General features: G+C 55.5%; 11 protein-coding genes across 11 annotated transcripts; 6 read left to right on the forward strand and 5 right to left on the reverse strand.

Moving 5' to 3' along the window:
• Window positions 1–232: 232 nt before the first annotated feature.
• VTJ04DRAFT_1664 (uncharacterized protein) lies at window positions 233–1,596 on the reverse strand (the record flags this gene model as incomplete). The annotated part of the gene is made up of 3 exons (XM_069359376.1): window positions 233–975; window positions 1,047–1,308; window positions 1,411–1,596. 3 exons carry the CDS (start codon window positions 1,594–1,596, stop codon window positions 233–235), a joined length of 1,191 nt encoding a protein of 396 aa, XP_069224272.1.
• A 1,112-nt stretch (window positions 1,597–2,708) lies between these two features.
• VTJ04DRAFT_1665 (uncharacterized protein) lies at window positions 2,709–4,024 on the forward strand (the record flags this gene model as incomplete). The annotated part of the gene is made up of 3 exons (XM_069359377.1): window positions 2,709–2,970; window positions 3,042–3,920; window positions 4,005–4,024. 3 exons carry the CDS (start codon window positions 2,709–2,711, stop codon window positions 4,022–4,024), a joined length of 1,161 nt encoding a protein of 386 aa, XP_069224273.1.
• Window positions 4,025–4,888: 864 nt separating this feature from the next.
• Window positions 4,889–5,215, forward strand: VTJ04DRAFT_1666 (uncharacterized protein; the record flags this gene model as incomplete). The annotated part of the gene is made up of 1 exon (XM_069359378.1): window positions 4,889–5,215. One exon carries the CDS (start codon window positions 4,889–4,891, stop codon window positions 5,213–5,215), a length of 327 nt encoding a protein of 108 aa, XP_069224274.1.
• Window positions 5,216–5,362: 147 nt separating this feature from the next.
• VTJ04DRAFT_1667 (uncharacterized protein) lies at window positions 5,363–6,830 on the reverse strand (the record flags this gene model as incomplete). Its single annotated transcript, XM_069359379.1, has 3 exons — window positions 5,363–5,398; window positions 5,480–6,267; window positions 6,683–6,830. 3 exons carry the CDS (start codon window positions 6,828–6,830, stop codon window positions 5,363–5,365), a joined length of 972 nt encoding a protein of 323 aa, XP_069224275.1.
• A 2,312-nt stretch (window positions 6,831–9,142) lies between these two features.
• On the forward strand, window positions 9,143–9,699 carry VTJ04DRAFT_1668 (uncharacterized protein; the record flags this gene model as incomplete). The annotated part of the gene is made up of 3 exons (XM_069359380.1): window positions 9,143–9,170; window positions 9,240–9,299; window positions 9,521–9,699. 3 exons carry the CDS (start codon window positions 9,143–9,145, stop codon window positions 9,697–9,699), a joined length of 267 nt encoding a protein of 88 aa, XP_069224276.1.
• A 921-nt stretch (window positions 9,700–10,620) lies between these two features.
• On the forward strand, window positions 10,621–10,898 carry VTJ04DRAFT_1669 (uncharacterized protein; the record flags this gene model as incomplete). The annotated part of the gene is made up of 2 exons (XM_069359381.1): window positions 10,621–10,720; window positions 10,786–10,898. 2 exons carry the CDS (start codon window positions 10,621–10,623, stop codon window positions 10,896–10,898), a joined length of 213 nt encoding a protein of 70 aa, XP_069224277.1.
• A 72-nt stretch (window positions 10,899–10,970) lies between these two features.
• Window positions 10,971–14,017, reverse strand: VTJ04DRAFT_1670 (uncharacterized protein; the record flags this gene model as incomplete). Its single annotated transcript, XM_069359383.1, has 4 exons — window positions 10,971–13,488; window positions 13,572–13,585; window positions 13,659–13,802; window positions 13,979–14,017. 4 exons carry the CDS (start codon window positions 14,015–14,017, stop codon window positions 10,971–10,973), a joined length of 2,715 nt encoding a protein of 904 aa, XP_069224278.1.
• A 36-nt stretch (window positions 14,018–14,053) lies between these two features.
• On the reverse strand, window positions 14,054–14,846 carry VTJ04DRAFT_1671 (uncharacterized protein; the record flags this gene model as incomplete). The annotated part of the gene is made up of 3 exons (XM_069359384.1): window positions 14,054–14,365; window positions 14,417–14,474; window positions 14,758–14,846. 3 exons carry the CDS (start codon window positions 14,844–14,846, stop codon window positions 14,054–14,056), a joined length of 459 nt encoding a protein of 152 aa, XP_069224279.1.
• Window positions 14,847–18,221: 3,375 nt separating this feature from the next.
• VTJ04DRAFT_1672 (uncharacterized protein) lies at window positions 18,222–18,779 on the forward strand (the record flags this gene model as incomplete). Its single annotated transcript, XM_069359385.1, has 1 exon — window positions 18,222–18,779. The coding sequence occupies one exon, from the start codon at window positions 18,222–18,224 to the stop codon at window positions 18,777–18,779; it is 558 nt and encodes a 185-aa protein (XP_069224280.1).
• A 26-nt stretch (window positions 18,780–18,805) lies between these two features.
• Window positions 18,806–19,442, reverse strand: VTJ04DRAFT_1673 (uncharacterized protein; the record flags this gene model as incomplete). Its single annotated transcript, XM_069359386.1, has 3 exons — window positions 18,806–18,855; window positions 18,909–19,230; window positions 19,440–19,442. The coding sequence occupies 3 exons, from the start codon at window positions 19,440–19,442 to the stop codon at window positions 18,806–18,808; spliced, it is 375 nt and encodes a 124-aa protein (XP_069224281.1).
• A 41-nt stretch (window positions 19,443–19,483) lies between these two features.
• On the forward strand, window positions 19,484–19,841 carry VTJ04DRAFT_1674 (uncharacterized protein; the record flags this gene model as incomplete). Its single annotated transcript, XM_069359387.1, has 2 exons — window positions 19,484–19,646; window positions 19,771–19,841. The coding sequence occupies 2 exons, from the start codon at window positions 19,484–19,486 to the stop codon at window positions 19,839–19,841; spliced, it is 234 nt and encodes a 77-aa protein (XP_069224282.1).
• Between the last annotated feature and the right edge of the window lie 164 nt (window positions 19,842–20,005).

Genomic DNA, 20,005 nt, shown 5'->3' on the forward strand with positions numbered 1-20,005 from the left:
TTTAGTTCACGTCAACCCCAACGCTATAACCTTAGCGTCCCTTTCACTCGGGTCATCATCCTCGATTTCTAAACTGGAGCTCCGGATATTTCGGTCCGTATCCGGGAGCGCTTCAAACAGGGGCACAGGTAACGACAGACTTCGAGTTGCATCCACTCCAGATCACTGCCGCTCAACACAACGAAAATTTTTTCTTGAAAATGGAGACTCCAAACTATTGGGAAAGCAAGCATCAAGCATCCTCCAATGCCCGCTGTGTCAATTTCAATATTGCCTGCGCAGCCAGTTTCTTCCCATCCCCTCTCGCGATCGCCTGCTGATGGAACGCAACGGGCACAACCCCCTTCTCAACAGGGATGCCGAGGTCCTGGCACCGCTTATACAAACTCTCGCTCTGGTCTTTCGGCACCAGCTCATCTCTCTCCGCCTCGAGGATGTACACCATCGGCGGCGACGTTCCCTTCTCCTTCGCAGCCCGGTCTATCAGGCCCAGATTTCCCCAACTATCCAGGTGATTCCGGAGGAACGGCCCCAGGTACCGATACGGGAGCCATTTCTGGGGATACAGCGTCTGGAGCATGGCCTTGATGGACACGAAGGGCGTCTCGAGCAGGAGGCCACGGACGGGCATGTTCGGAGGAACCCGTCCGGTCGCGGCAAGGTTGGTGGCTACCCCGGACCCGACGCTCTGGCCCCAGACCAGGAGGATGGACTTGACAGCGGGAGTGGCGCCGCCGTCGCCGCTGCCAAATGCTCGCTCGTGTCGCTCGGCGATCCATCGCACACCTGCCTCCGCATCGAGCCTGAGCCCCCGCTCCGAGGGCCGGCCACGCGACGTCCAGTAACCCCTGTAGCTCAGACAGACAAACGTCAGCTCTGACGCCGTTGGGGCTAGGTCGTGGGTTTTGCTGTCGCTGACGGCCCGTAGTACCCAAGAGATATCGGGCAGTCTTGGGGGTATGGATCCCGCATTGCCTGGGGTTTGCCCAACATATCAGCCTACGAGCCCATCACAGAACAAGGGGTGTCACAGGTGAATGACCAACCCTGAAAGTAAAGAACGTAGACGTGTGCCTTCGGGGGTTGCCCATCCAGCGGTGGTGAGGACTGTTGTCGTCCTCCCTTCGGCAATGGTACAGTAGTCACAGCAAGAGCAAGCTCCTTACCATCCGCCGACATGGTTTTTTCCTTAACCCACTTCACCCCGCCGCACATGCTTTCCCAGTTCTCGATGGTCTCGCTGCGAGAGGTCGGCGGGAAGAATGGCATGTAGATGATCTTGTTCTGGAACACGACCATCATGAAACACTTCCTAGTGGTTTCCAACCACCAAACCGCGTCAGTCAACCATGCATGCACGGGTGCTCGGTGAAAGTGACTCGCCGCTCACGCCGGGGATGGCAGGCATACCAAGTCCACAGGGCGATGAGCAATCCTGTGAAAACGATGGGCGGCAGGAGGAACGTCGGGATGTGAATGGCCCGACTGGCGGTGCCGCATCTGGACAATACCGCCGTCGGCCATGGGGTTTGGTGTGTTGCTGGCCAAACATTGCGCCGCTTCCCAGACGCCCAGGGCTGTATCGATATCAACCATACTCGATCATGACTCGAATGTGATAGCCAACATCGCTGCGACAATTGCAGCCGCCGTGACATGCACCGTCCAGGGACGCAGATGGCTGAGGTGCTGGATGTCCCCAGTATTGGCCAGCGGCGCCCCATCTGGCCGAATCCCCGTCGATCGGGAACCTGAAAGTCAAATGGCGTGCCTCGATCTCAAGAGGATAATTAACTATTCGCCCTGCAACAGGATCGGGAGGATCTCATTCCCGTTTGGCCATGGTGGTCGCCTCGTGTCAATGTGTTCGCATGCCACTCGTCCGGATCCCGTGATAAGGCTGCAAGGTAACTGTGCCTGGCTCAACGTATCGGCCGACCGGCAGCTCCGTAGATTCGGGTTGTACACGGGCCGGTTGGGCGGAGATTTGGGTTGCGAGGTTTGATCTGACGGTGAGGTGATGAGTGGATGTCGGGTAGTGTATCGAGGAAGTCACACCTCGCCTCAGAATGTGTCCAGGTGATATACTCCATACGCTGGGAGGGAACGAGCAGGAAGTGGAAGGTAAGTTTCAAGCAAACATTTCGGACAAAACTTGATTGAGCAAAATAAATCAAAAAAAAAATTCCAAATACGTTTCCAGGCCCTACATAGAGGCTTTTCCCTCAATATGAATACAAGCACCTACTCCTGCATGTCATAAAAGAATATCAAGGTGAAGAAGGTGAGCCCATTACTTCACGTGTCCAGTTGGAGCCGTGGACTTGGGCAGGGGAGGTGGGACCACTGCAGCTTCGAGAAATGCCCCACTTGCTTGACGTCTTTGGTGCGTGGGCAGCTGAGCACCTCGAACTTCTGGCGCATGTCGCTGGCCCCTCCTTTGATGATTTGACGCTACACAGCGAAGCCGGTTTTCTAGAAGAACAATCCATTGCGACCTAAATTTCACCCCGTCTTCTGCCTTTCCTACAAACCCGCCGTCAACCAACAGCCAACAACCTCCCTGTCAGCCTGACTTTCCGAGCACTTGACCCCGCCCTCCTTCGGATCAAGACTGCAGAACACAAACACCAGATCCTGCGCATTTCACCGTTCAAGTCCCAAGTTTCCTAGAGCGTACACCAACTCAACCCCGGAACATCGCCACCATGTCTCCCGGTCCGACAGAAGAAGAAGCCCGGTCCCCAGAACCCCGGTCGCCAGGACACCATATCGAGCTTGTCGATGCGCAACCGACTCCTCCGAGGCACGAGGGAGAGGCCAGCCCTGGCCTTAGGGACAGCAAAGGCTGGGACGGGAAACTGCGGGTACCCAAGAGCACCACGCTCGCGAACCCAGAGGCTCTTTCAGATCCGGAATACTCGGACGAGGACAATGTGGTCCCTGGCGAGGAGATCGCCGCGGATGAGGGTAAGCAGTCCCAGTATCATCTGGCCACCGGCCCCTGGAACCATCCTACTGACCATATACTCCAACTCCAGACCTGTTGGATGGCGAGGACCCAGACACGGAAGAGATCATCAGCACACACTCGCGCATCCGCTCCATACCTGCCCTGCGCCTCGATCGCTTCACCAAAGTAACGCGCATCTGCCTGCGCCAGAACCTCATCCAAGAAATCGAAGGCCTCTCCCCGCTCGCGCCCACCCTCAAGGAGCTCGACCTCTACGACAACCTCATCTCGCACATCCGCGGGCTCGACGACCTGGTCAACCTCACCTGCCTCGACCTCTCCTTCAACAAAATCAAACACATCAAACACATCTCCCACCTGACCAACCTCGAAGAGCTCTACCTCATCGCCAACAAACTCTCCAAAATCGAAAACCTCAGCGGCCTCACCAAGCTGCGCATGCTGGAGCTCGGCTCCAACCGCATCCGGCAGATCGAAAACCTAGAAACCCTCACATCCCTCGAAGAGCTCTACGTCGCCAAGAACAAAATCACCGCCATCGCCAACCTCGCCCCGCTCACCAACCTCCGCCTGCTCTCCATCCAAGCCAACCGCATCCGCGACCTCTCCCCGTTACGCGAGGCGCCCCAGCTCGAGGAGCTCTACATCTCCCACAACGCGCTCGAGTCCCTGCAAGGGATCGAACACAACACGCGCCTGCGCGTCATTGACGTGTCCAACAACAAAATCACCTCCATCCAAGGCCTGGGCCCGCTCAAGGACTTGGAAGAGTTCTGGGCCAGCTACAACCAGATATCCGACTTCGCCGAGGTCGAGAGGGAGCTCAAGGATAAAGAAAAACTCAGCACGGTGTATTTCGAAGGAAACCCCCTCCAGACGCGCGCGCCCGCGCTGTATAGGAATAAAGTGCGCCTGGCGCTGCCGCAGGTGAGGCAGATTGATGCTAGTGAGTCTTTCCCTCTTCTCCTTTCTCTCCTGCTCTGTTGGTGGTGTCCGAGCTATTTTTCAGTTGCTGACCAGGTTGTTGTAGCGTTTGTACGTCCGTCATAGCCAAACAAAGGGGGGTTAGGGGGTAGGGGTCTCCGGTGACAGGATTTTGGCGTTTGTTGGTTCATGTGATGGATGGGCCATGGGGCGGCGGTATCACCATTGTCGAGCTATTTTGTTGGTTGGCCAAGAAGGGAAGGCGTTAGGGCCTCGAGAAGGATCGTTGTAAAGTACATGGGTTCATCATGCCCACATACCTACGTGCCTACTTGACCTACATACACATCGAAAGTACCGGCGGCGGTGGGAGTAAACTCAGGGTTTTCGACCGACCCCGACGCAAGCGGGTATAATCACTACCTCTACCTATCTACTAACCCAGTTACTTATTGCCCCGGGCGCGGGAGACTGGTCATTTTAGCATTTGGTCGTAGTGGCAGTCTCGGACATGGTGGCAGGCAGGCTGGCGGGCTGGTTGGTTGGTTGACTGGCTGGTTGGGTAGGAGATAGATAATTAGGTGGTAATTTGGACGTTCAATTCGAGGCGGGTGACGAGGGGTAGTGAAGCTCAAGAGAACAGTGTCTCGCGGGGACGTTGAGGTAGTTGTCTGATTAGGCGCTTCCAGGTTTTCGGGCCCTATGATCCTATGATGGCTGTTAAACAAAGCAGCAGCTCGACCTGGCCACGCACGGCGACACACTGGTTCTTGGTTCACTGACCATGCTCCAAATCTCTAGTCGGGCAGGTACTGAACATACGTGGAGTGCCGAAAAGAGAAAACAACGCAGCAGCAATATCACCAACGACCTGACCTACCTAGGTACCTAGATAATGGCTGGTGGCACTTTTCAAACACGTACTATGGAAGATGTTGGACCGGACAAGAGAAGTAACACGGGAGAGGAACCATCACATCTACCTACGACATGTCACATGTCTACCACACTTACTCATCACGCTGCAAAACAAGCATCAAGGCCTTGTTTTTACAAACCAAAATCAAACCGCTAAAATCCCATTTCGCAATCCTTCATCGATCTATCAAGCAGCTAAATAGCAACGCCTCACATATGTCGTTGGCCTCTTACATGACCACCACATCACCTTGTCGCCGAGGATATATACTTGCTGCCTGCTTCTCCATCCATCCATCCACTTTTTGTTCCCTTCCAGGTGTCCCACACATAACCCAAAACATCATAAACAAAGGCCCGCATGGACTGGTAACCACCGGCCGCTCTCTGATTCAATGAAGATCAGAGAGCACAAGGAGTCTAGGTCTTGTATGTAGTCCTCAGACGACACACAAGACTAGACGGTTATGGCCTGCCGATGCAGACCAGGGAGGGATTTGCGCCCGCCCGCCGCGCAGGAGTGGTTCGGCCCTCTGTGGGAACCGCTTAACCGAAGATCCAGAGGAGGTTGGTGGGGAAGTACTGGGAAAGATATCAAAGTCAGTATATGCTATATGTTGGAGAGATTGGTGGTGGGGGATCCAAGGCAGCAAAAAAACTCACGTTCGAGGGCTGGTTGAAGCGCAGGTTGCGGTCGAAGGACGAGATGGTCTTGATGTCCTCCTCGGTGAGATCGAACTCGATGCTCTTGAGGTTGGACTCCATGAGCTCGACGCGGGTGGTCTTGGGGATGATGGCGAGGCCGCGCTGGGTGGCCCAGCGGAGCAGCACCTGCGAGGGGGTGCGGCCGTGCTTGGCGGCGATGGCCTTGATGGTCTCGTTCTCAATGAGCGGGGTCAGCTCGACGGCGTGCTTCATGTTGAACTCGAGGAAGCTGGCCGGGCCGAAGGAGCTGTAGGCGGTCACGGCGATGCCCTCCTGCTTGGCCAGGTTGAGCAGCTCCTGCTGGACGAGGTAGGGGTGGTGCTCGATCTGGAGGGTAGCAGGGCGGATCTTGGCATAGCGCAGCAGGTCGTAGATGAGCTGGGCCTGGAAGTTGGAGACGCCGATGCTGCGGGCGAGACCCTTGGGGACGAGGGCCTCCATGGCGGTCCACGTCTCCTGGATGGTGGCCTTGCCAGGGCGGATCTCATCGCCCTCATAGTGCCAGCCGGGCGGGTAGCGGACCGAGGGATCGACGTACTCGAGGGCGACAGGGAAGTGGATCAGGTACAGGTCGAAGTAGTCAATGCCCCAGTCGGCCAGCTGCTTGCGGACGATGGGCTCGACCTTGTCGCCGTCGTGGAAGGTGTTCCAGAGCTTGGACACGATGAAGAGCTCCTCGCGCTTCACGATGCCCTCGTCAATGGCGCGCTTGATGCCCCGGCCGCACTCGACCTCGTTGCCGTAGTCTGTATGCGCCAGTTAGCACTTGAGTTTGTATCCCACATACATCTCCGTGACGCCCCACTGGGACCTGCGTCACCAGACCCCAAACGCATGCACGACCAGCCGGTACCAGCCGATGCCATGGTGAGCTCACTCGTTGGAGGACAGGACAGGGGGGTGGTTCCGGCAGAATTCGAGCCCCTCCATTGCATCCGTAGAGGTTGCAGGTGGAGACAGATGGACGAGGGGCGCAGTGAGCAGGCGGGGTATTGTTCTTCCTGGAACAAACCAAACCCCTCCCCCTCACTGCTCGGCGACCCAGTCCACCAAGATCGATCAATTGGCACACACCGCACGCCAAACCCACCAACTGTCCTCATGACGAGCTAATTTTGGGGAGGGATCGAGCGATTGGGTGGGGGAAGATCGGCAACTTACCAGCAGCACCATCGAACAGACGGTAGCCGACCTTGATGGCGTTGTAGACGACATCGGCAGCGATCTCCTTGTCGACCTTCCAGAGGCCGAAGCCCACCTGGGGCATGTCATAGCCGCTGTTGAGCTTGATGGTGGGAACGTTGACCATTTTGACGGATATTGGTGTGGTGGTTGGAAGAGTGGGCAGGGTGTTTTCGATTCTCTGTGTGTATGGGCGACCCGGTGTCAGTGATGAGGCGAATGGTACACGGCGTGGTGCTTGCTCTTGGGGACTGGCAACTCACAGGACGGCGACGAGTGTTGTTGTGTGAGGACGAGTGGAATGTGAAGCAACAGCCGTGAGAGATGGAGGGGCCGTGGAGGTTACTTATAGGACCATACCTACCTCCCCCTCCCCTCCGCCACCTCCTCCTCCGGTCTTGTGCTCGGGGAAAACAGAGGAGCCCACCTCAGAATGGGATGGGATGAGTGGGTTTGTGGTGCCGCTTTCCGCGAGTCGCGCATCGGCTTGATCTCTCACGGATGCCGGACGAACAGGGTCTTGCCGTCCCGCGCGGCGGTACCTAGGCAGTATCTCCAGCAACGTGAACCTAGTCGCCAGTTTTCCCCTCTTCTCCCCTTCTTTCTTGCTCCAACCCCTCCCAACCGTCCATCCCGGCCCGCACCATCGTCATACGGCACCATACGGTGCGGCATCCCAGGGCTGGATGCGAGACGTCGCACTCGGAGCCGGCAGCACGCCAAGCTCGCAACGGCCTTTCTTCTACCCTCTCGGCTGTCGTCTCGTGTGTAAGTGTGCCATTCACACAGCGTCATGGTCAACCGTCTCGTTGTTTTCCTGCGGCATAACGAGACTCGCCATCGTTCTGGCATGCATGGAACTGCCTCTCCGGGCGAGCCTGCCGACCGCCGTGGGTCCAACGAAGAAAAAAATAGATCGACTTTTTTCCCCTTTTCTTCCCCAGCGAACATCTTGTCGTCTGTGGATCTTCCCTGATCATGCTTCGACATGTCCATTTTCGCGGCTGAAACGGATAGCCTGGGATGCTGGAATCCACACGTTGGGGCCCTCCCATCCTGGACCTGGAACGGTCACCGCCGTCAAAAGTCTTCTGCCATGACTAGTGCCGTAGGGCGGCAGAAGTCGTCTTGGGTTCCACCCATTGCACTCGAGATATGGCCGTTCACATGCCAAGTGATGACAAAATATTGGGGTAACGTTTGCCATGCCCAGACGACAGGTCGGTACTGCAAAGTACAGCATCTGCGCCATCCCGAACTGTCTGCCGGACAAAGGCGGCTGAAGATGCGAGTATTCCCCATGGAATATAGGGAAGAGCTCCGAAAGACACCATCAGACGTCAAGGTTGTCACGGCCTCACGGTCGACATGGACTTTGACCCGGTATCCGGCCGTGCCTAGAATTTAGCCTGTTGAAGACCCGCGCCAACCAGGACAAGGCTGCCGGGTAATTGGGAGAAACTGGAGAAGAATGGAGAGGAGAAAGTTGTGGCATTGTCCGAATCCAAGGGTCCACATGCTGTCTGGAGTCTGTCTTGGAAGTTCACCTGACCCTGACCGACGGTGAGGTACCGCCGGGGTAGCAGCGAGACGTTGACCGGAAACCGGGGTAGGCGGGTGGGGATACTGGGCGGGAGTACTATTAATCCGGTCAAGGCCAGGGAGGCTCATATCGATGCTACTCAGAGTGCGTGGAGATGGTATAGTCGTGTCCCAGGAGTCGAAGTGACGGCATTCTGTGATGGCCGAAATGGCCGAAGAAGGAAACAGACAGATGGTAGTCTCAACCAGATCAAGAAATATAGTAGTATGCTTGGAATGGCCGGAATTGGATGGCAAGACATCAAAAACACATTGTGATCTGTCGGAGAATGTTGAAATGAGGATGCTTCTGTAACGCAGATGACATGAGTGGGCTTCCAGATGCAAATTTGGATTCAACGTTTCTCCTTGAGCTTGGTGATCCCTTTGAACCTGGAAACTATGTACTGTAGATTGCTCCTGCCACAAGATGAATCCCATTGACTCTGTTGTTGGAAGTTTGCTCCCATGTCCGCAACAACGAACTCGCGACAAGAAACCTCAGAGCCTCAGGGGTCTACACCGCCTTCCGTTTCAAGACTAGCTCATCCAACGGCGGCGCGGCTGCCGGCCAGCTTTCAACATCACCTCTTGTGTTGCGCTGGACTTGGCATGTGCTCTCAGGGAGCTCCAGACGACAACGACAACGACGACAACTCGACGATTTCGATGTCAACAAGCCGGCCGATTTGCGCATTGCCTCCTCACGACGCCCACTAAGCACAAGGCTGGACTTGGCCGACTTACAAGAGCTTGGCCCTCCAAAACTTCCCAAGACACACCCATCCATCATCACCATCACCAACCTTCCTCGCCGACAACATACCACTGCCCCGCTAGCCGGGCCGCCATATCACCATGTCCATTCTCGGGAAACTCTTATACAGTACTTCCCCCTACTAGATCATTCAACCCAGCCGTATCATTCTTCGCTAACCGTCCCTCTTTCCCACAGTCACCGTCCTCCTCCTTAACGCCATCTGCATCCCCTCCGAAGACCGCTTCCTGGCGCGCGGTATGTTGGCCCCCTCTGTCCCTATCCGGGGACTGCCACCAACCTATACACAAAAGAAGTCGCACAACACACACCCACACGCCTTACACCGTTCGCTACATTCTCTCTCAACCCCAGCGCAACTTCTGCCACACCTCCACCTCTCGTCTTAGTTCCCATCTTGGATGGATGAATCAATGAAGTAGTTCGCGCAACTAACAACCCTTCTCCCTCCACCACAGTTGGTCTCTCCCCAACCACATACCAGCGCGGCTTCGGCCAGGATCTCGACAGCAGCGTCAAGTACCGGATCGTACAGTTGATTGCAAGCGTGCGGACAGTCATGCGGGGTGAGTTGGTCTCGATTGCCTTTTCCCACCTTAACATTCGTCTTCTCGGCCGGAGTGGAACTAGGGGTTAACCAACTGAATACTATGCCAACAGTTCCCTTAATCATAATCAACACCTTGATTATAGTCTACGAGCTTATTCTTGGGTGACCCTCTCGAAGGCAGGGAAGGAAAGGAAAAACAGGGTAAGGTGGATGGAGGTGGGTGGTTGGAAGGTCGTCCTCCACCACCAGAAGTAGAGTCGTGAGATTGACGGATTAATACCTAGACACGAATGTAACACAATCTTCTTTATCTCTTCAGTGCTTCTATCCGGACATGTTTCAATAAACAACCATCATCATCTTATGTGGGGGAAACGATAACCATGAGCTCTTGCTCCCAGCTGTGTTGCTTAATGGACCAGTATCCAGGAACCTGACAACTTAAACTCTCGATTCCCAACACAGCAGACGGCTTAGCAAGACATGGCGAGTTTATGGAGGCAGGCAGGTAGATATTATTTCTTCCCCCAAATACTCCTCACCCCTGCCTATTATCACCATTATTATCACCTCATGCACCTCCGGTCCCAAGATATGTACCAAGATATGTACATACAGCAATTAAACAACAGACCGAGTTATACACTATGTACAGACAAACAACCACCACCCTTCAAATCAAAGCTCAAGCCACCCTTCGTTCGTTCCTAGTAGCCCAGAACCAGCACTCCGTTGTCCAAAAGCAAAGGGAAACAACAGAGAGAAAAACAACAATAAAACCCTTACTCCTTTTCTCCACCATCAAAACCAACAATCAACATCTATAATTACCTCGCCAATCCTACTTCTGCCTCTGCTCCTCTCAAACGTTTGTTTAAACAACACGACAACCACAAGAACCAACGCCCCCGGCCCCTCCCCCTCAAGCATCCATTCCTCTCTGAAACGCCTCTTCAATCATCATGGAATGGACTGACTGGTCGAGGACAGTGGGTCTGTCTGGTCTGTATGTATGAGTGTCCGGAACTCCTGAGGGTCGCTGAAACTCCCCTCTCTCCCTACTCCACCTTTCCATCATCAAAACCAATCCATCCATTCCTCCCAGCCCGTCCAGGGAGGGTAATAAAATAATACCTCCTCCTAAACCTTACTACCTAACAACCAAACCCTTAGGTATTCTTCCCACCACCAACAACAATATCCCAATCTTCCATCAAACCGTCCAACCCTCCTACTCCTCCTACTACCTGGTGCTGATCCAACCCCCCCTCCGCGACAGCGCATAACAAGCACCTTCTCATTCTCAAACCCTTACCACCACCACGTCGAATACTTCGGCCACCAGAACCGCCCCCCTTCTAGGTCTGAGTCGTCGCGGTGGTCGCCGTTGCTGCTGTTGCTGCCGGCGTTGCCGTTCCATTGCTGCTACTGCCGCCCGACGACGACAAGAGCCCAAACTTGCTCTTCTTCTTCCCCAACCCAAACGTCAACCGTTCCTTGAGCGCCGGTTTATTATCCTTGTCCTTGTCCTTCTCCTTATTATTACCATCCTTCTCTTTCTCGGCATGCGATTTCCCCCCGGATGTGGAGGAGGCCTGCTGCTGCTGTTGTTGTAATCCCCCCACCGGCGCAGTTTCCGACCTGGATATGGACCAAGGCATGTGGATGCCGTGTTTGCTCGTTCCGTTTGGCTGAGGCTCCTTCTTGGAGGGGATGACTCCGTTCCTCGTCGTCGTTGTCGTCGTCGTGGTGCTGCCGTCTGTCTCGCCTCCTCCTCCCGCTGTCGTCGTTGACTGGTGACCGCCGGTGTCGCTTTTGTTTTCGCTCGCGCTTTGCTCGCCGGGATCTGTTTTCTCGGCGCCCTTGTCCTTCTCTTTTTCCTTGTCCTCCTCTTTGCCGCCGCTTCCGATATGCAAAAACGCGAGGCTCTTGCGGGTCATGTTTTTGCGCGAGACCGTTTTCGACCTACCTCCGAGGCCGAGGAAGCCGTTGCGAGTAGGGGTCTGTTGTTGCTGTTCATCTCCGCCACCGCCTGCTTCGGATGACGTGGCCGTGTCCGTCGCCGCCGCCGCATCCTTCTTCCGCTTCTCTTCCTCGGCGGCCGTCTTTTTGCTCTCCTCGATGGCTTGCTGCAGCTCTTCCCGTTCCCTCCGAGCGATTTCCCGCACCTTCTGAAGATTTTCCTGGCGCTCCTTGGCCGCGAGCTTCGCTTGCTCCTTTTCGGCGGCCTTTCGGGCCTTCTCTTCTGCTTTTTCCCGCGCTTTCTGCTCCTTCTTCTCTCGAGCAAGTTCCGCCTTGGTTTTTGGCGGCGCGGCGGTGGTCGCCTTCTCTGCCTCGGTCACGGCTGCAGGCGTAGCGGGCGGAGCGGGAGATGGTGGGTGCCCGTTCGCGGCGGATTCCGGCGCGGAGGGCTTGCTGCTGGATATCGGGGCGTCCAGCTCGCTGGTTGCCGACTTCGTCTGGTCGAGAGCCACAAGGGCTTCGTTCTCGTCCACCCGTGGTAAGGGCTGGGTGTTGAGCCTGGACAGTGGCGTCGTCGTCCCGTTCAACAGAGGTTCTGGTTTCGTCGACGCAAGCTCTGCCGTTTCTGCGGCCAGGTGCGCCTGGTCCAGGCCCTCGTTGTCTAGTTCCTCCCGGACCTTCTCGAACGTCGTCTCCTGGTAGAACAGCACGTAGGCGCACGCCATTCCTGGCTTGTCGCCAAAGAAGTTCTGGACAAAGCTTTTATCCACAGGTTCCACCATCTCGTCATCAAACAGCAACCACCCGCGGTCCTTGGTCTTGATGACCGCCACGTAGTGACCGTGGTAGGCGTTCCCTCCGATGTGGACAACCACGGCGTACAGCTCGTACATGCGGTCGGGATCCTCGGCATCGTCGGTGGTGTTAAACAAGCGAAGATGGTAAGGGTAGACGACACGGTGGAAGAGCTTCTGCAGACGACTGTAATCTTCGGTGTACTTGAAGCGCTTCAGATGTAGGGCCAAGATCTTGGGCAGCTTCTTGACCTTCATCCGCTTTTCGGCTTCTTGTAGACCGCCGCAGTGGTCGCAGTGAAACTTGTTCCTCTCGCAGAGCATTTCCTCAGCCGAAAAGCTCTGCAGACAGGACGTCACAGAAGAATGCTCTTCCAGGTCAATAGAGAGGTCCAGGAACGTCTCATCTCGTTGTGATGTCGTTTCGCAGGTTAGACACCGGGTTTCCGAGGTCAAAACACCCTCGAATATGTCGTGCACCCAGCCGGTTCCTGGGGCCCGCGCGCCCTGGCTGACAGCATCCGACTTGGCTACCACCGAGTCTGGGGGTACGCCATTCTCCCTGGCGGCCTTTTCTGCCAGCTCTTGCATGCGCTTCGCGTTGGCTTCCACGTTGGCAATCACGTCGTTGAGCACGATGCCGTAGAATTCGTGGGCGTCCTGGTGCATCGAGTTGCGGAACATTTCGTTGTTGCGCTTGAAGATGTCAAGAAACCTCTGGGGGCTGAGCACGCCTGTCCTGGACTGGCTCTCGATGAGCGCCGTAAAGATGTCCTTGAGACCCGTGAACGTGCATTCCTCCATGCCATAGGGACCCACGCTTTCCTGTGACAGTTCTAATATGGGACCTCGAATCATGGCCTGCTTCTTCTTGTATTCTGGAGTGCCAGGCTTGTCCTCGGGTCGTACGGGCGTCATGGAGGGACCCATCTGCGCGCCCCGGGACTTGATGGCCGGAGCGGAAGTCCCATTTGGAAGCTGCGGCGGCGGCCGTATTGTAACGTTGACCTTTCTCTCGACGCCATTCGGTTGGTATCCTGGTGGCGGTGGGGGGTAGTTGACGACATTGTCCCTAAAGTAATTGGAATGATATAGCGCTTGAACGATCGAATTGCAATAACTGCGGCGTGAAGTGATTAGCGACTCGTGTCCCTTGCCATGACCTCGAGGGCGGGTCGAGTATAAGCCTCGGCTGTCGCATACCATGTATTTCCAAACTGAACTCGGCAAGTATGGTTAGCAGCGTGTTTCCTGATGTAGGTGTTCTCTTCTTCTTCCTCGCATTCTTACGTTCTCTAAGCCGAAGAACTTGTCGCTGCCGTCTTCCCGTATGGGGCCTGCATTGTGCAACAGCTTCTCGACGGGGGATAACTCGGCCGGAGGTTCGTCCTTCTTGCCCCTGGCGGACGCGGTGCTGTCGGTTTTGGCGGCACTCTGGCAGCCATGTCATTAGTTCTTGTTCCATGTTCCACGCAAACAGAAGGCGCGAGAAGAGATTTGTGACAGGAGGAGGAGGCGAGGGTGACTCGGCGGGTCGCATGACGGGAGGGTGTCGTTGCGCCGGCGTCCCGAGACACCGAGAGTGCGGCCGCGCCGGAGGGTGGACTCACAGATCCGGCCCCTTTGAGCTTCTGTAAAAAGCCCGACATTGCGAGCGCCGAGGAGACCTGGCGCCCGGCGTGTCACTAGGCGGGCGGGGATGGTGGTGGTTGATCCGGTCGCGCGACGTATGCGAGACGGGGCTCAAGGAGGACGTCCACAACGGATCGAGGTTGAGCACCTCTGCGGCAAGCATCCGGGCGAGACGTCAAGTGTGTAATGATGACACCGAATGCGGTACGAGTCGGCTCGGGTATCTGGGCAACGATTACGCAGACTCGAAGGCAAGGGGTGCGCGCATAATGGGTGGCAGATAATTCAAGATGTGGGATGCCGGGCGCCGGTAGCAGAGGGTGGACGAGAGAGATGGGTAGGCCGGCCGTGGGAAAGGAGGTGTTCTCCGGAAGATGGGCAGTGAGATAGAAAGCACGCGGTTAGTATGGAGTAACTCTGGCGGCGCAGTTCAACCAAGTCGAGCCGAAGGTCGAGTGGTGCTTGGCTGTGTGTCTGGTGATGGAGCAAAGACAAGATGCAGATTAGAGGCTCAGTCAAACTGAAAGACGGTCTGGTGTCGTGGGCTGCATGCCCTGAGTTACTTAGTTACCGACGGTGCGCCGAGGACTGCTCAGCAGGGCGCGCAACCTTGGAAGCGAGAACTAGACAGAGCGCGAAGAAAAGACATCAACACACAAGGTTGAACCCCAAACGGCGAAGTCAGTGAGTGCGGCCTGGGAGAGGCTGCAGATTCAGTTGAGAGTTCGGGAGAAGGCCAGGGTCCCGGCCGGGTTACTGGGCTCGGTGGTCGGTTCTGTGGTTCCTGTGGTTCCTGTGGTGCCTGTCCTCGATGCTCGACATGGGGGATCCCCCGGGCTTGGGCATGGTTCCGTGCCAAGAGAGGGAAGACAGGCCCCGGCCGCAGCAACCCAATTGGAAGGAAGGTTGAAGAGTTGGGAAAGTCGGCTCGTTTCCAGAAGAGTTCCTGGCTTCCTGGCTTCCTAGCGGGGCTCATTTTCTCTTCAGCCCCACTGTTGGCGATTTCCCTAGGTCGTCAACCTGGGTTAGGTCCAACGCTCACGCATCCGTTGCGGACTCGCTTCTTGTTGATCCATTCTTTATCCGTTTTGGTAGTTATACGTATCGGACACTTCCCTGGACATTTTGGTTGTCGTCGCTCAGGCCCCTCAAACCGTTAGTGTACCTCTCCATTGAACATGTTGGCGTTGAAAGGACTTCGAGTACGGAGTACGCCCGAGTTACATAGCGCTACGTATCCCTCATCCTCTTCAGCACCAACATCACATTGAATGGAACCCTCCCGCTCCCGACGTAGGTACCGTTTATACATGCTAGGCACGATCCTGCGTCACCCAAAAAAACTACCGCAACCAAAATCCCAATCATCCTCGCATTTCGACCGAGGTGTCACCTGCAGGACTGCCTGTCATCGGCCCAACTGCATGGGTGGCCCGTCACACGACGTCGACTCTCAACCCGGCACCTGATGCTTCCGTACTTATGTAAGGTATGTAGGTATGTACTACTGCTGCTGTGGTGCTCATGACAATGGCCTGTCAGCACCCCAAACCAGGAATCCACCCAAGTCGGTCATCAACCATCCACCCATCCCTCCTTTTGACACACACACGACGTCTTTCGGCCCGCTCAAGCTTTGTGGCGGTCTCTCCACGAAAGAGAGAGCCACCCGACCCCAACTGTGCACAAAAGACATGCGTGCGAGGTTGCAGCGGACGGCCGGTGTGGGTTGCAACACATTGGGGATCCCGCATCCAAGCGCCCTGCGCCAGGCCGACGGACTCGCCAGCAACTGGCAAGCTGGGCGTCGTCCCGGAGCCTATCACTCGTCCTAACCGAGCACTTTCGGCCGGCGGATGCCACGCTGACGGCGGGGAAAAGCGCTCCCAGACCACGAGTTCGGGAGTGTGGGGATGATATAGTATTGCGTTCATCCCATCATTTTTTGGGTTGAGCCTGGGTTTACCCGCGCCCTCCGCACGCAGGCTGCCGGATCCCGTTGAGCCGACCAAGATTTGATGCGCGGACTTCCAGGTTGTTTCTTACCTGACGGAGCGTTTCCGTCTGATCGGACGTCCGTGACAAGTGTCCACCATCTCGCTAGACATCCCAACGACATATGTTCGATATTGTGTGCAGAACACTGAAGTTGACCGATCTACATCTAGATACCATCTAGCTAACTTTGGACTCGGCTGGCCTCGGGATTGGAACCAAGATTTCCCTCGCCATGACCAAACGCACCTCGCGATATAGGCCCGTTATTCCTGGTGCGAAACACATGCCGGGCCAAGGACCCGGTGCAGCCCATCTTGCCGTTGGAAGATCTGCCCCCAACGTGCCAGGTCCTCTGCTTGTGGCAAGAACCCCTCACCTCATATTGCAAACACCTGGAGACGGGCAACCTATGAAAAGCCCTACCGGGCCTCACTGGAAGCAAGATTTGCTGCACGATTTCTGTTACTTGCAGGTAATAGTACGCTGTAGGTTCCCTGAGATGGTTCCCCCCTCACCTCGTTACCTACCAAATTGTGGAGTGATTATCTCCCCGAGGAGGCACCTGAAGCGGCAATTAAAGCCGACCGAGGCCCGGTAGAAAGCAGATCAACCTTCCGTCCCAGGGCTGGCTCCCGTAGATCTGGTGACGACATTCTTCCGGCTGTCGGGTCTGCAAAGCTTGTGTTTCGAGTCAAGCTGATCACTGTCTCAGTATCATAGTAGGGCGTTGTCGACCACGCCACCGATATACTTCTCAGGGTTGGAGGAGTTCGATCCTTGAGTGTTACTGTGATATCGGTTAGTGGTTTAATTCGGCATGTCGTTGCAGAATAACTTACTCCCTATCCAACAACACTCGACATTGCTTTTGTCGTGGCTCAGCCGTAGGACTCAAGTCCACACAATATACAACCACGCCACAAGATACAGTCCTAAAGAACAAACCAATATCCGCAACCCTTTCTCCAACCAGAGTCCCAACACACACGCAGACACAAATATCGTTACTCAACAAGAACTAGCCCCAGGCCCTAAATCACCAGATGCAGCTGCCACTATCCGGATAAAATGCCCACCAACTCGCCTCACGGGGCTGTGTGTGTATGTACACTCTTTTCAAGAACTTGCCACCAACCATCGTCCTAGCGTTTGTGCATACGTATTGTATGTATGTATGTGTGTGTGTGTGTGTGTGTGTATGATCCCGTGGGCCGAGAAACGGCCCGGTGTGTCCTTACGTCCTACGTCACTGACTGGCGTTGGTTGGGAAAAGGAGGGACGGCAGTGGGTTGGATCTACTACCACTATCCTACCATACCTGAAGGATTCACCTAGCACATGACTACCACTACCGACGTAGGAGTGCTAGTCGTGCAAGTCCACTCAGCTTTCTCCTCCAAAGATAGGCTTGGTTCGGTAGAAAGGAAGCATTCCGCAGGATGGAGTTCGAGAGCCAAACCCATTCGAATGTCTCCCTCTCTGGCCTTCCTGGACGGCGTTTACTTAGTGTCTCGTCGCCCTCTGGGTCGTTGCAACCTTTGCTTGTCATGACGTGCCTTCATCACTTTGCAACGGAGGATTTGACACTGGCACATACCGGGGCAACGAGTCAAAGGCAACAATAAGGCGCAGGCAGTCAGATGGTGGTTCATGACTCCTCCAAGACGTAGACGTTGCAACATTACCGACAGAAAGCCCAAGAGTCTACAGTACTAGTAATTGGGTATCCAACGTGAACGAAGATAACCGTTATTTATATCCGAAACCACCTCGACGCAGGGAGCATCAAACCGATGTCAGAGATAGATATAGATACCCGATGTATGTGGCCAGCCCCTGTATAGTAGTATAAGGCAGAAATAGAAACACGCAGCTTTCGCAAGGCCAGGTCGCGGCTGAAGCTGGCGGAAGCATACATACATATGTGTACAGCAGCCATCCGCAATCTCTGCATCAGTCATCAACCACCAATATGAGCCTTAGCAGCTCCCAAGCTATGGTAAATCCTTTTATACCTTTCTCGCCAAGTCACTAGCTAGGGAGGGCCGAGAGAGATCAAAGATGTAAGAGAGTTTGGGAATGCTAGGATGGGAGATGTCCAACAGAACCCGAAATGCTGGCGTAGGTAGCATCAAACCGGGCAAGACGGAGTCTTTTCTCACTTAAGTAGGCATTGCTCACGGAGTATAGGAGTCAAAAACAGCTCCGGGAACAAGGCGCCTCATGAAGAAGATTAATAAAGCTCGTCACCACCACTTACCCAACTGCACACACAAAACCTTTGATCACACCACACCGGATGTTCATCGCCAGATCATTGTTTCCACCACCCATGTACGTGTTCTTTTTGCAACAAACAATTCCAATTCACAACCCCAACCCATTACCAAGTGCCTATATCGTACAACACAACCCAGCCAAGTTGAGCAAGAGAATCCCGCCGCTGAACCGGCAGGATATATCATTTCGTTATGGTTTTTTGTCGTACCGCCGCCTCCCTGTTTCCATCTTCCCAGGTATCAACTCCCCACAAACCCCAACCTCTTTCTTTCCCCTCCCCTGAGTGGACGTGTTGGAAGCACATCCGGTCGATCCTATCTGAACCGGCCAAGAACTGCGTCTCCCGTCCGCGTCCACTGTTCATGCGCGGCGTCTACCAACCTACCTAGCTCACTGCTAGGTAGGAGAGCAGATCCGAACGCAGGACCACACATCCCCCCTAACCCCAAGCTTCCTTCCCTCTCCCATCTTCTGTCATTTAGCTCGAGAACTTGCGCGTGATCTTGGCAATGACTGTACACACACAATCACGTCAACCCATCCATCCATCCCTGAAACGCAATACTCCCCATAACCTCTGACGGAACACCGGCAAGCGAGAGAGAAGAGAGAACGAGGGAGAAAACTCACTATGCAGCGCCACAACGCTAAAAATAAACACCAACGCCAGCACCAGCACCACCACGGGGTCCACCTTCAAGCCGGGCGACTCGTCCGTGTACAGCCGGAGCATGGTGCTGCTGGAACCGCCGGCGCCCGCCGCGCGCGTGCTGTTGGGCCGCTGGTTGGCAATCTTTTCCTTTTGGTCCTGGGCGGCGCGGCGGCGGATGGCGGTGCGCGGGCCGCCGGGAGGGGGAGGGGAGGACGGGCGGATGGGACCGCCGGCGGAGGCTGCGCCCGAGGCGGAGGCCGACGGGGTGCCGGGAGCGGGGGACTCGGCGCGGGGAGAGGCCTGGGTGTTTTGGTGGAGGAAGGTTAGTTGGTTGGGTTTGTTTCCTTGAGTGGTTGATGGGGTGGGGAGGGTTGGCTGGGTGCTGATGTTGCTGGTGGTGATGGTTGTTGATGCTGGATCTTCTCGCCCTCTGCGGAATGGAGAGCGAGAGAGGCCATGTTTGGGAGGTTGGAAGGATACGCGACATTGAGCTGCTCACTCCTACTCACCATTGTTACTGTGTTGAATTAGAAGAAGAGAAAAAGAGTCCGGTATGCGATGGACGAAAACGCGTAGGTCGAAAGGTTGTAGGTCGAAGTTGCGAATCGAAAAGGAATCAGCGCAACCCAATCAATCCCTCGTCTCTCCCGAAGAGTCAAGAAGAAAAAGAAGTAGAGAACCCTTTTCGGTATCAAGGGTAGCGATGGGGATCGGTCGTCAGTCGGATCTGGACAACTAAGGTTATTCTTCAAAGTTGCGACAGGGAAGTTTCGCGCCCCTAATTATTCGGGCCACCTCTGTGTTGATCCGTGCTTCTCAATTGAGGCCACGAAGTCACAGACAGCTTTGTCCCCTGCGACCCCCCTGCTCGCTCGCCCCAGCTCCGTCTCAACCCTGGGACCAAGATTTGATTCGTTTCTGGGGTTGGAAGTGGGTCGGGTTCCGCGGTCAGCCCGGTCTGGGCAGCACGTGCTGCCAAGAATTCCATCGATGGGGTTGTGTCAGATCTGGCAGGTGGACTGGATGACGGCATGCCTTTCTTTGGACGTGCTACCGTGAGTTGGACTCTCATCAA

This window comes from Mycothermus thermophilus (genome assembly GCF_041956435.1).
Source record: "Mycothermus thermophilus strain CBS 625.91 unplaced genomic scaffold VTJ04scaffold_1, whole genome shotgun sequence".
NCBI lineage: Eukaryota > Fungi > Ascomycota > Sordariomycetes > Sordariales > Chaetomiaceae > Mycothermus > Mycothermus thermophilus.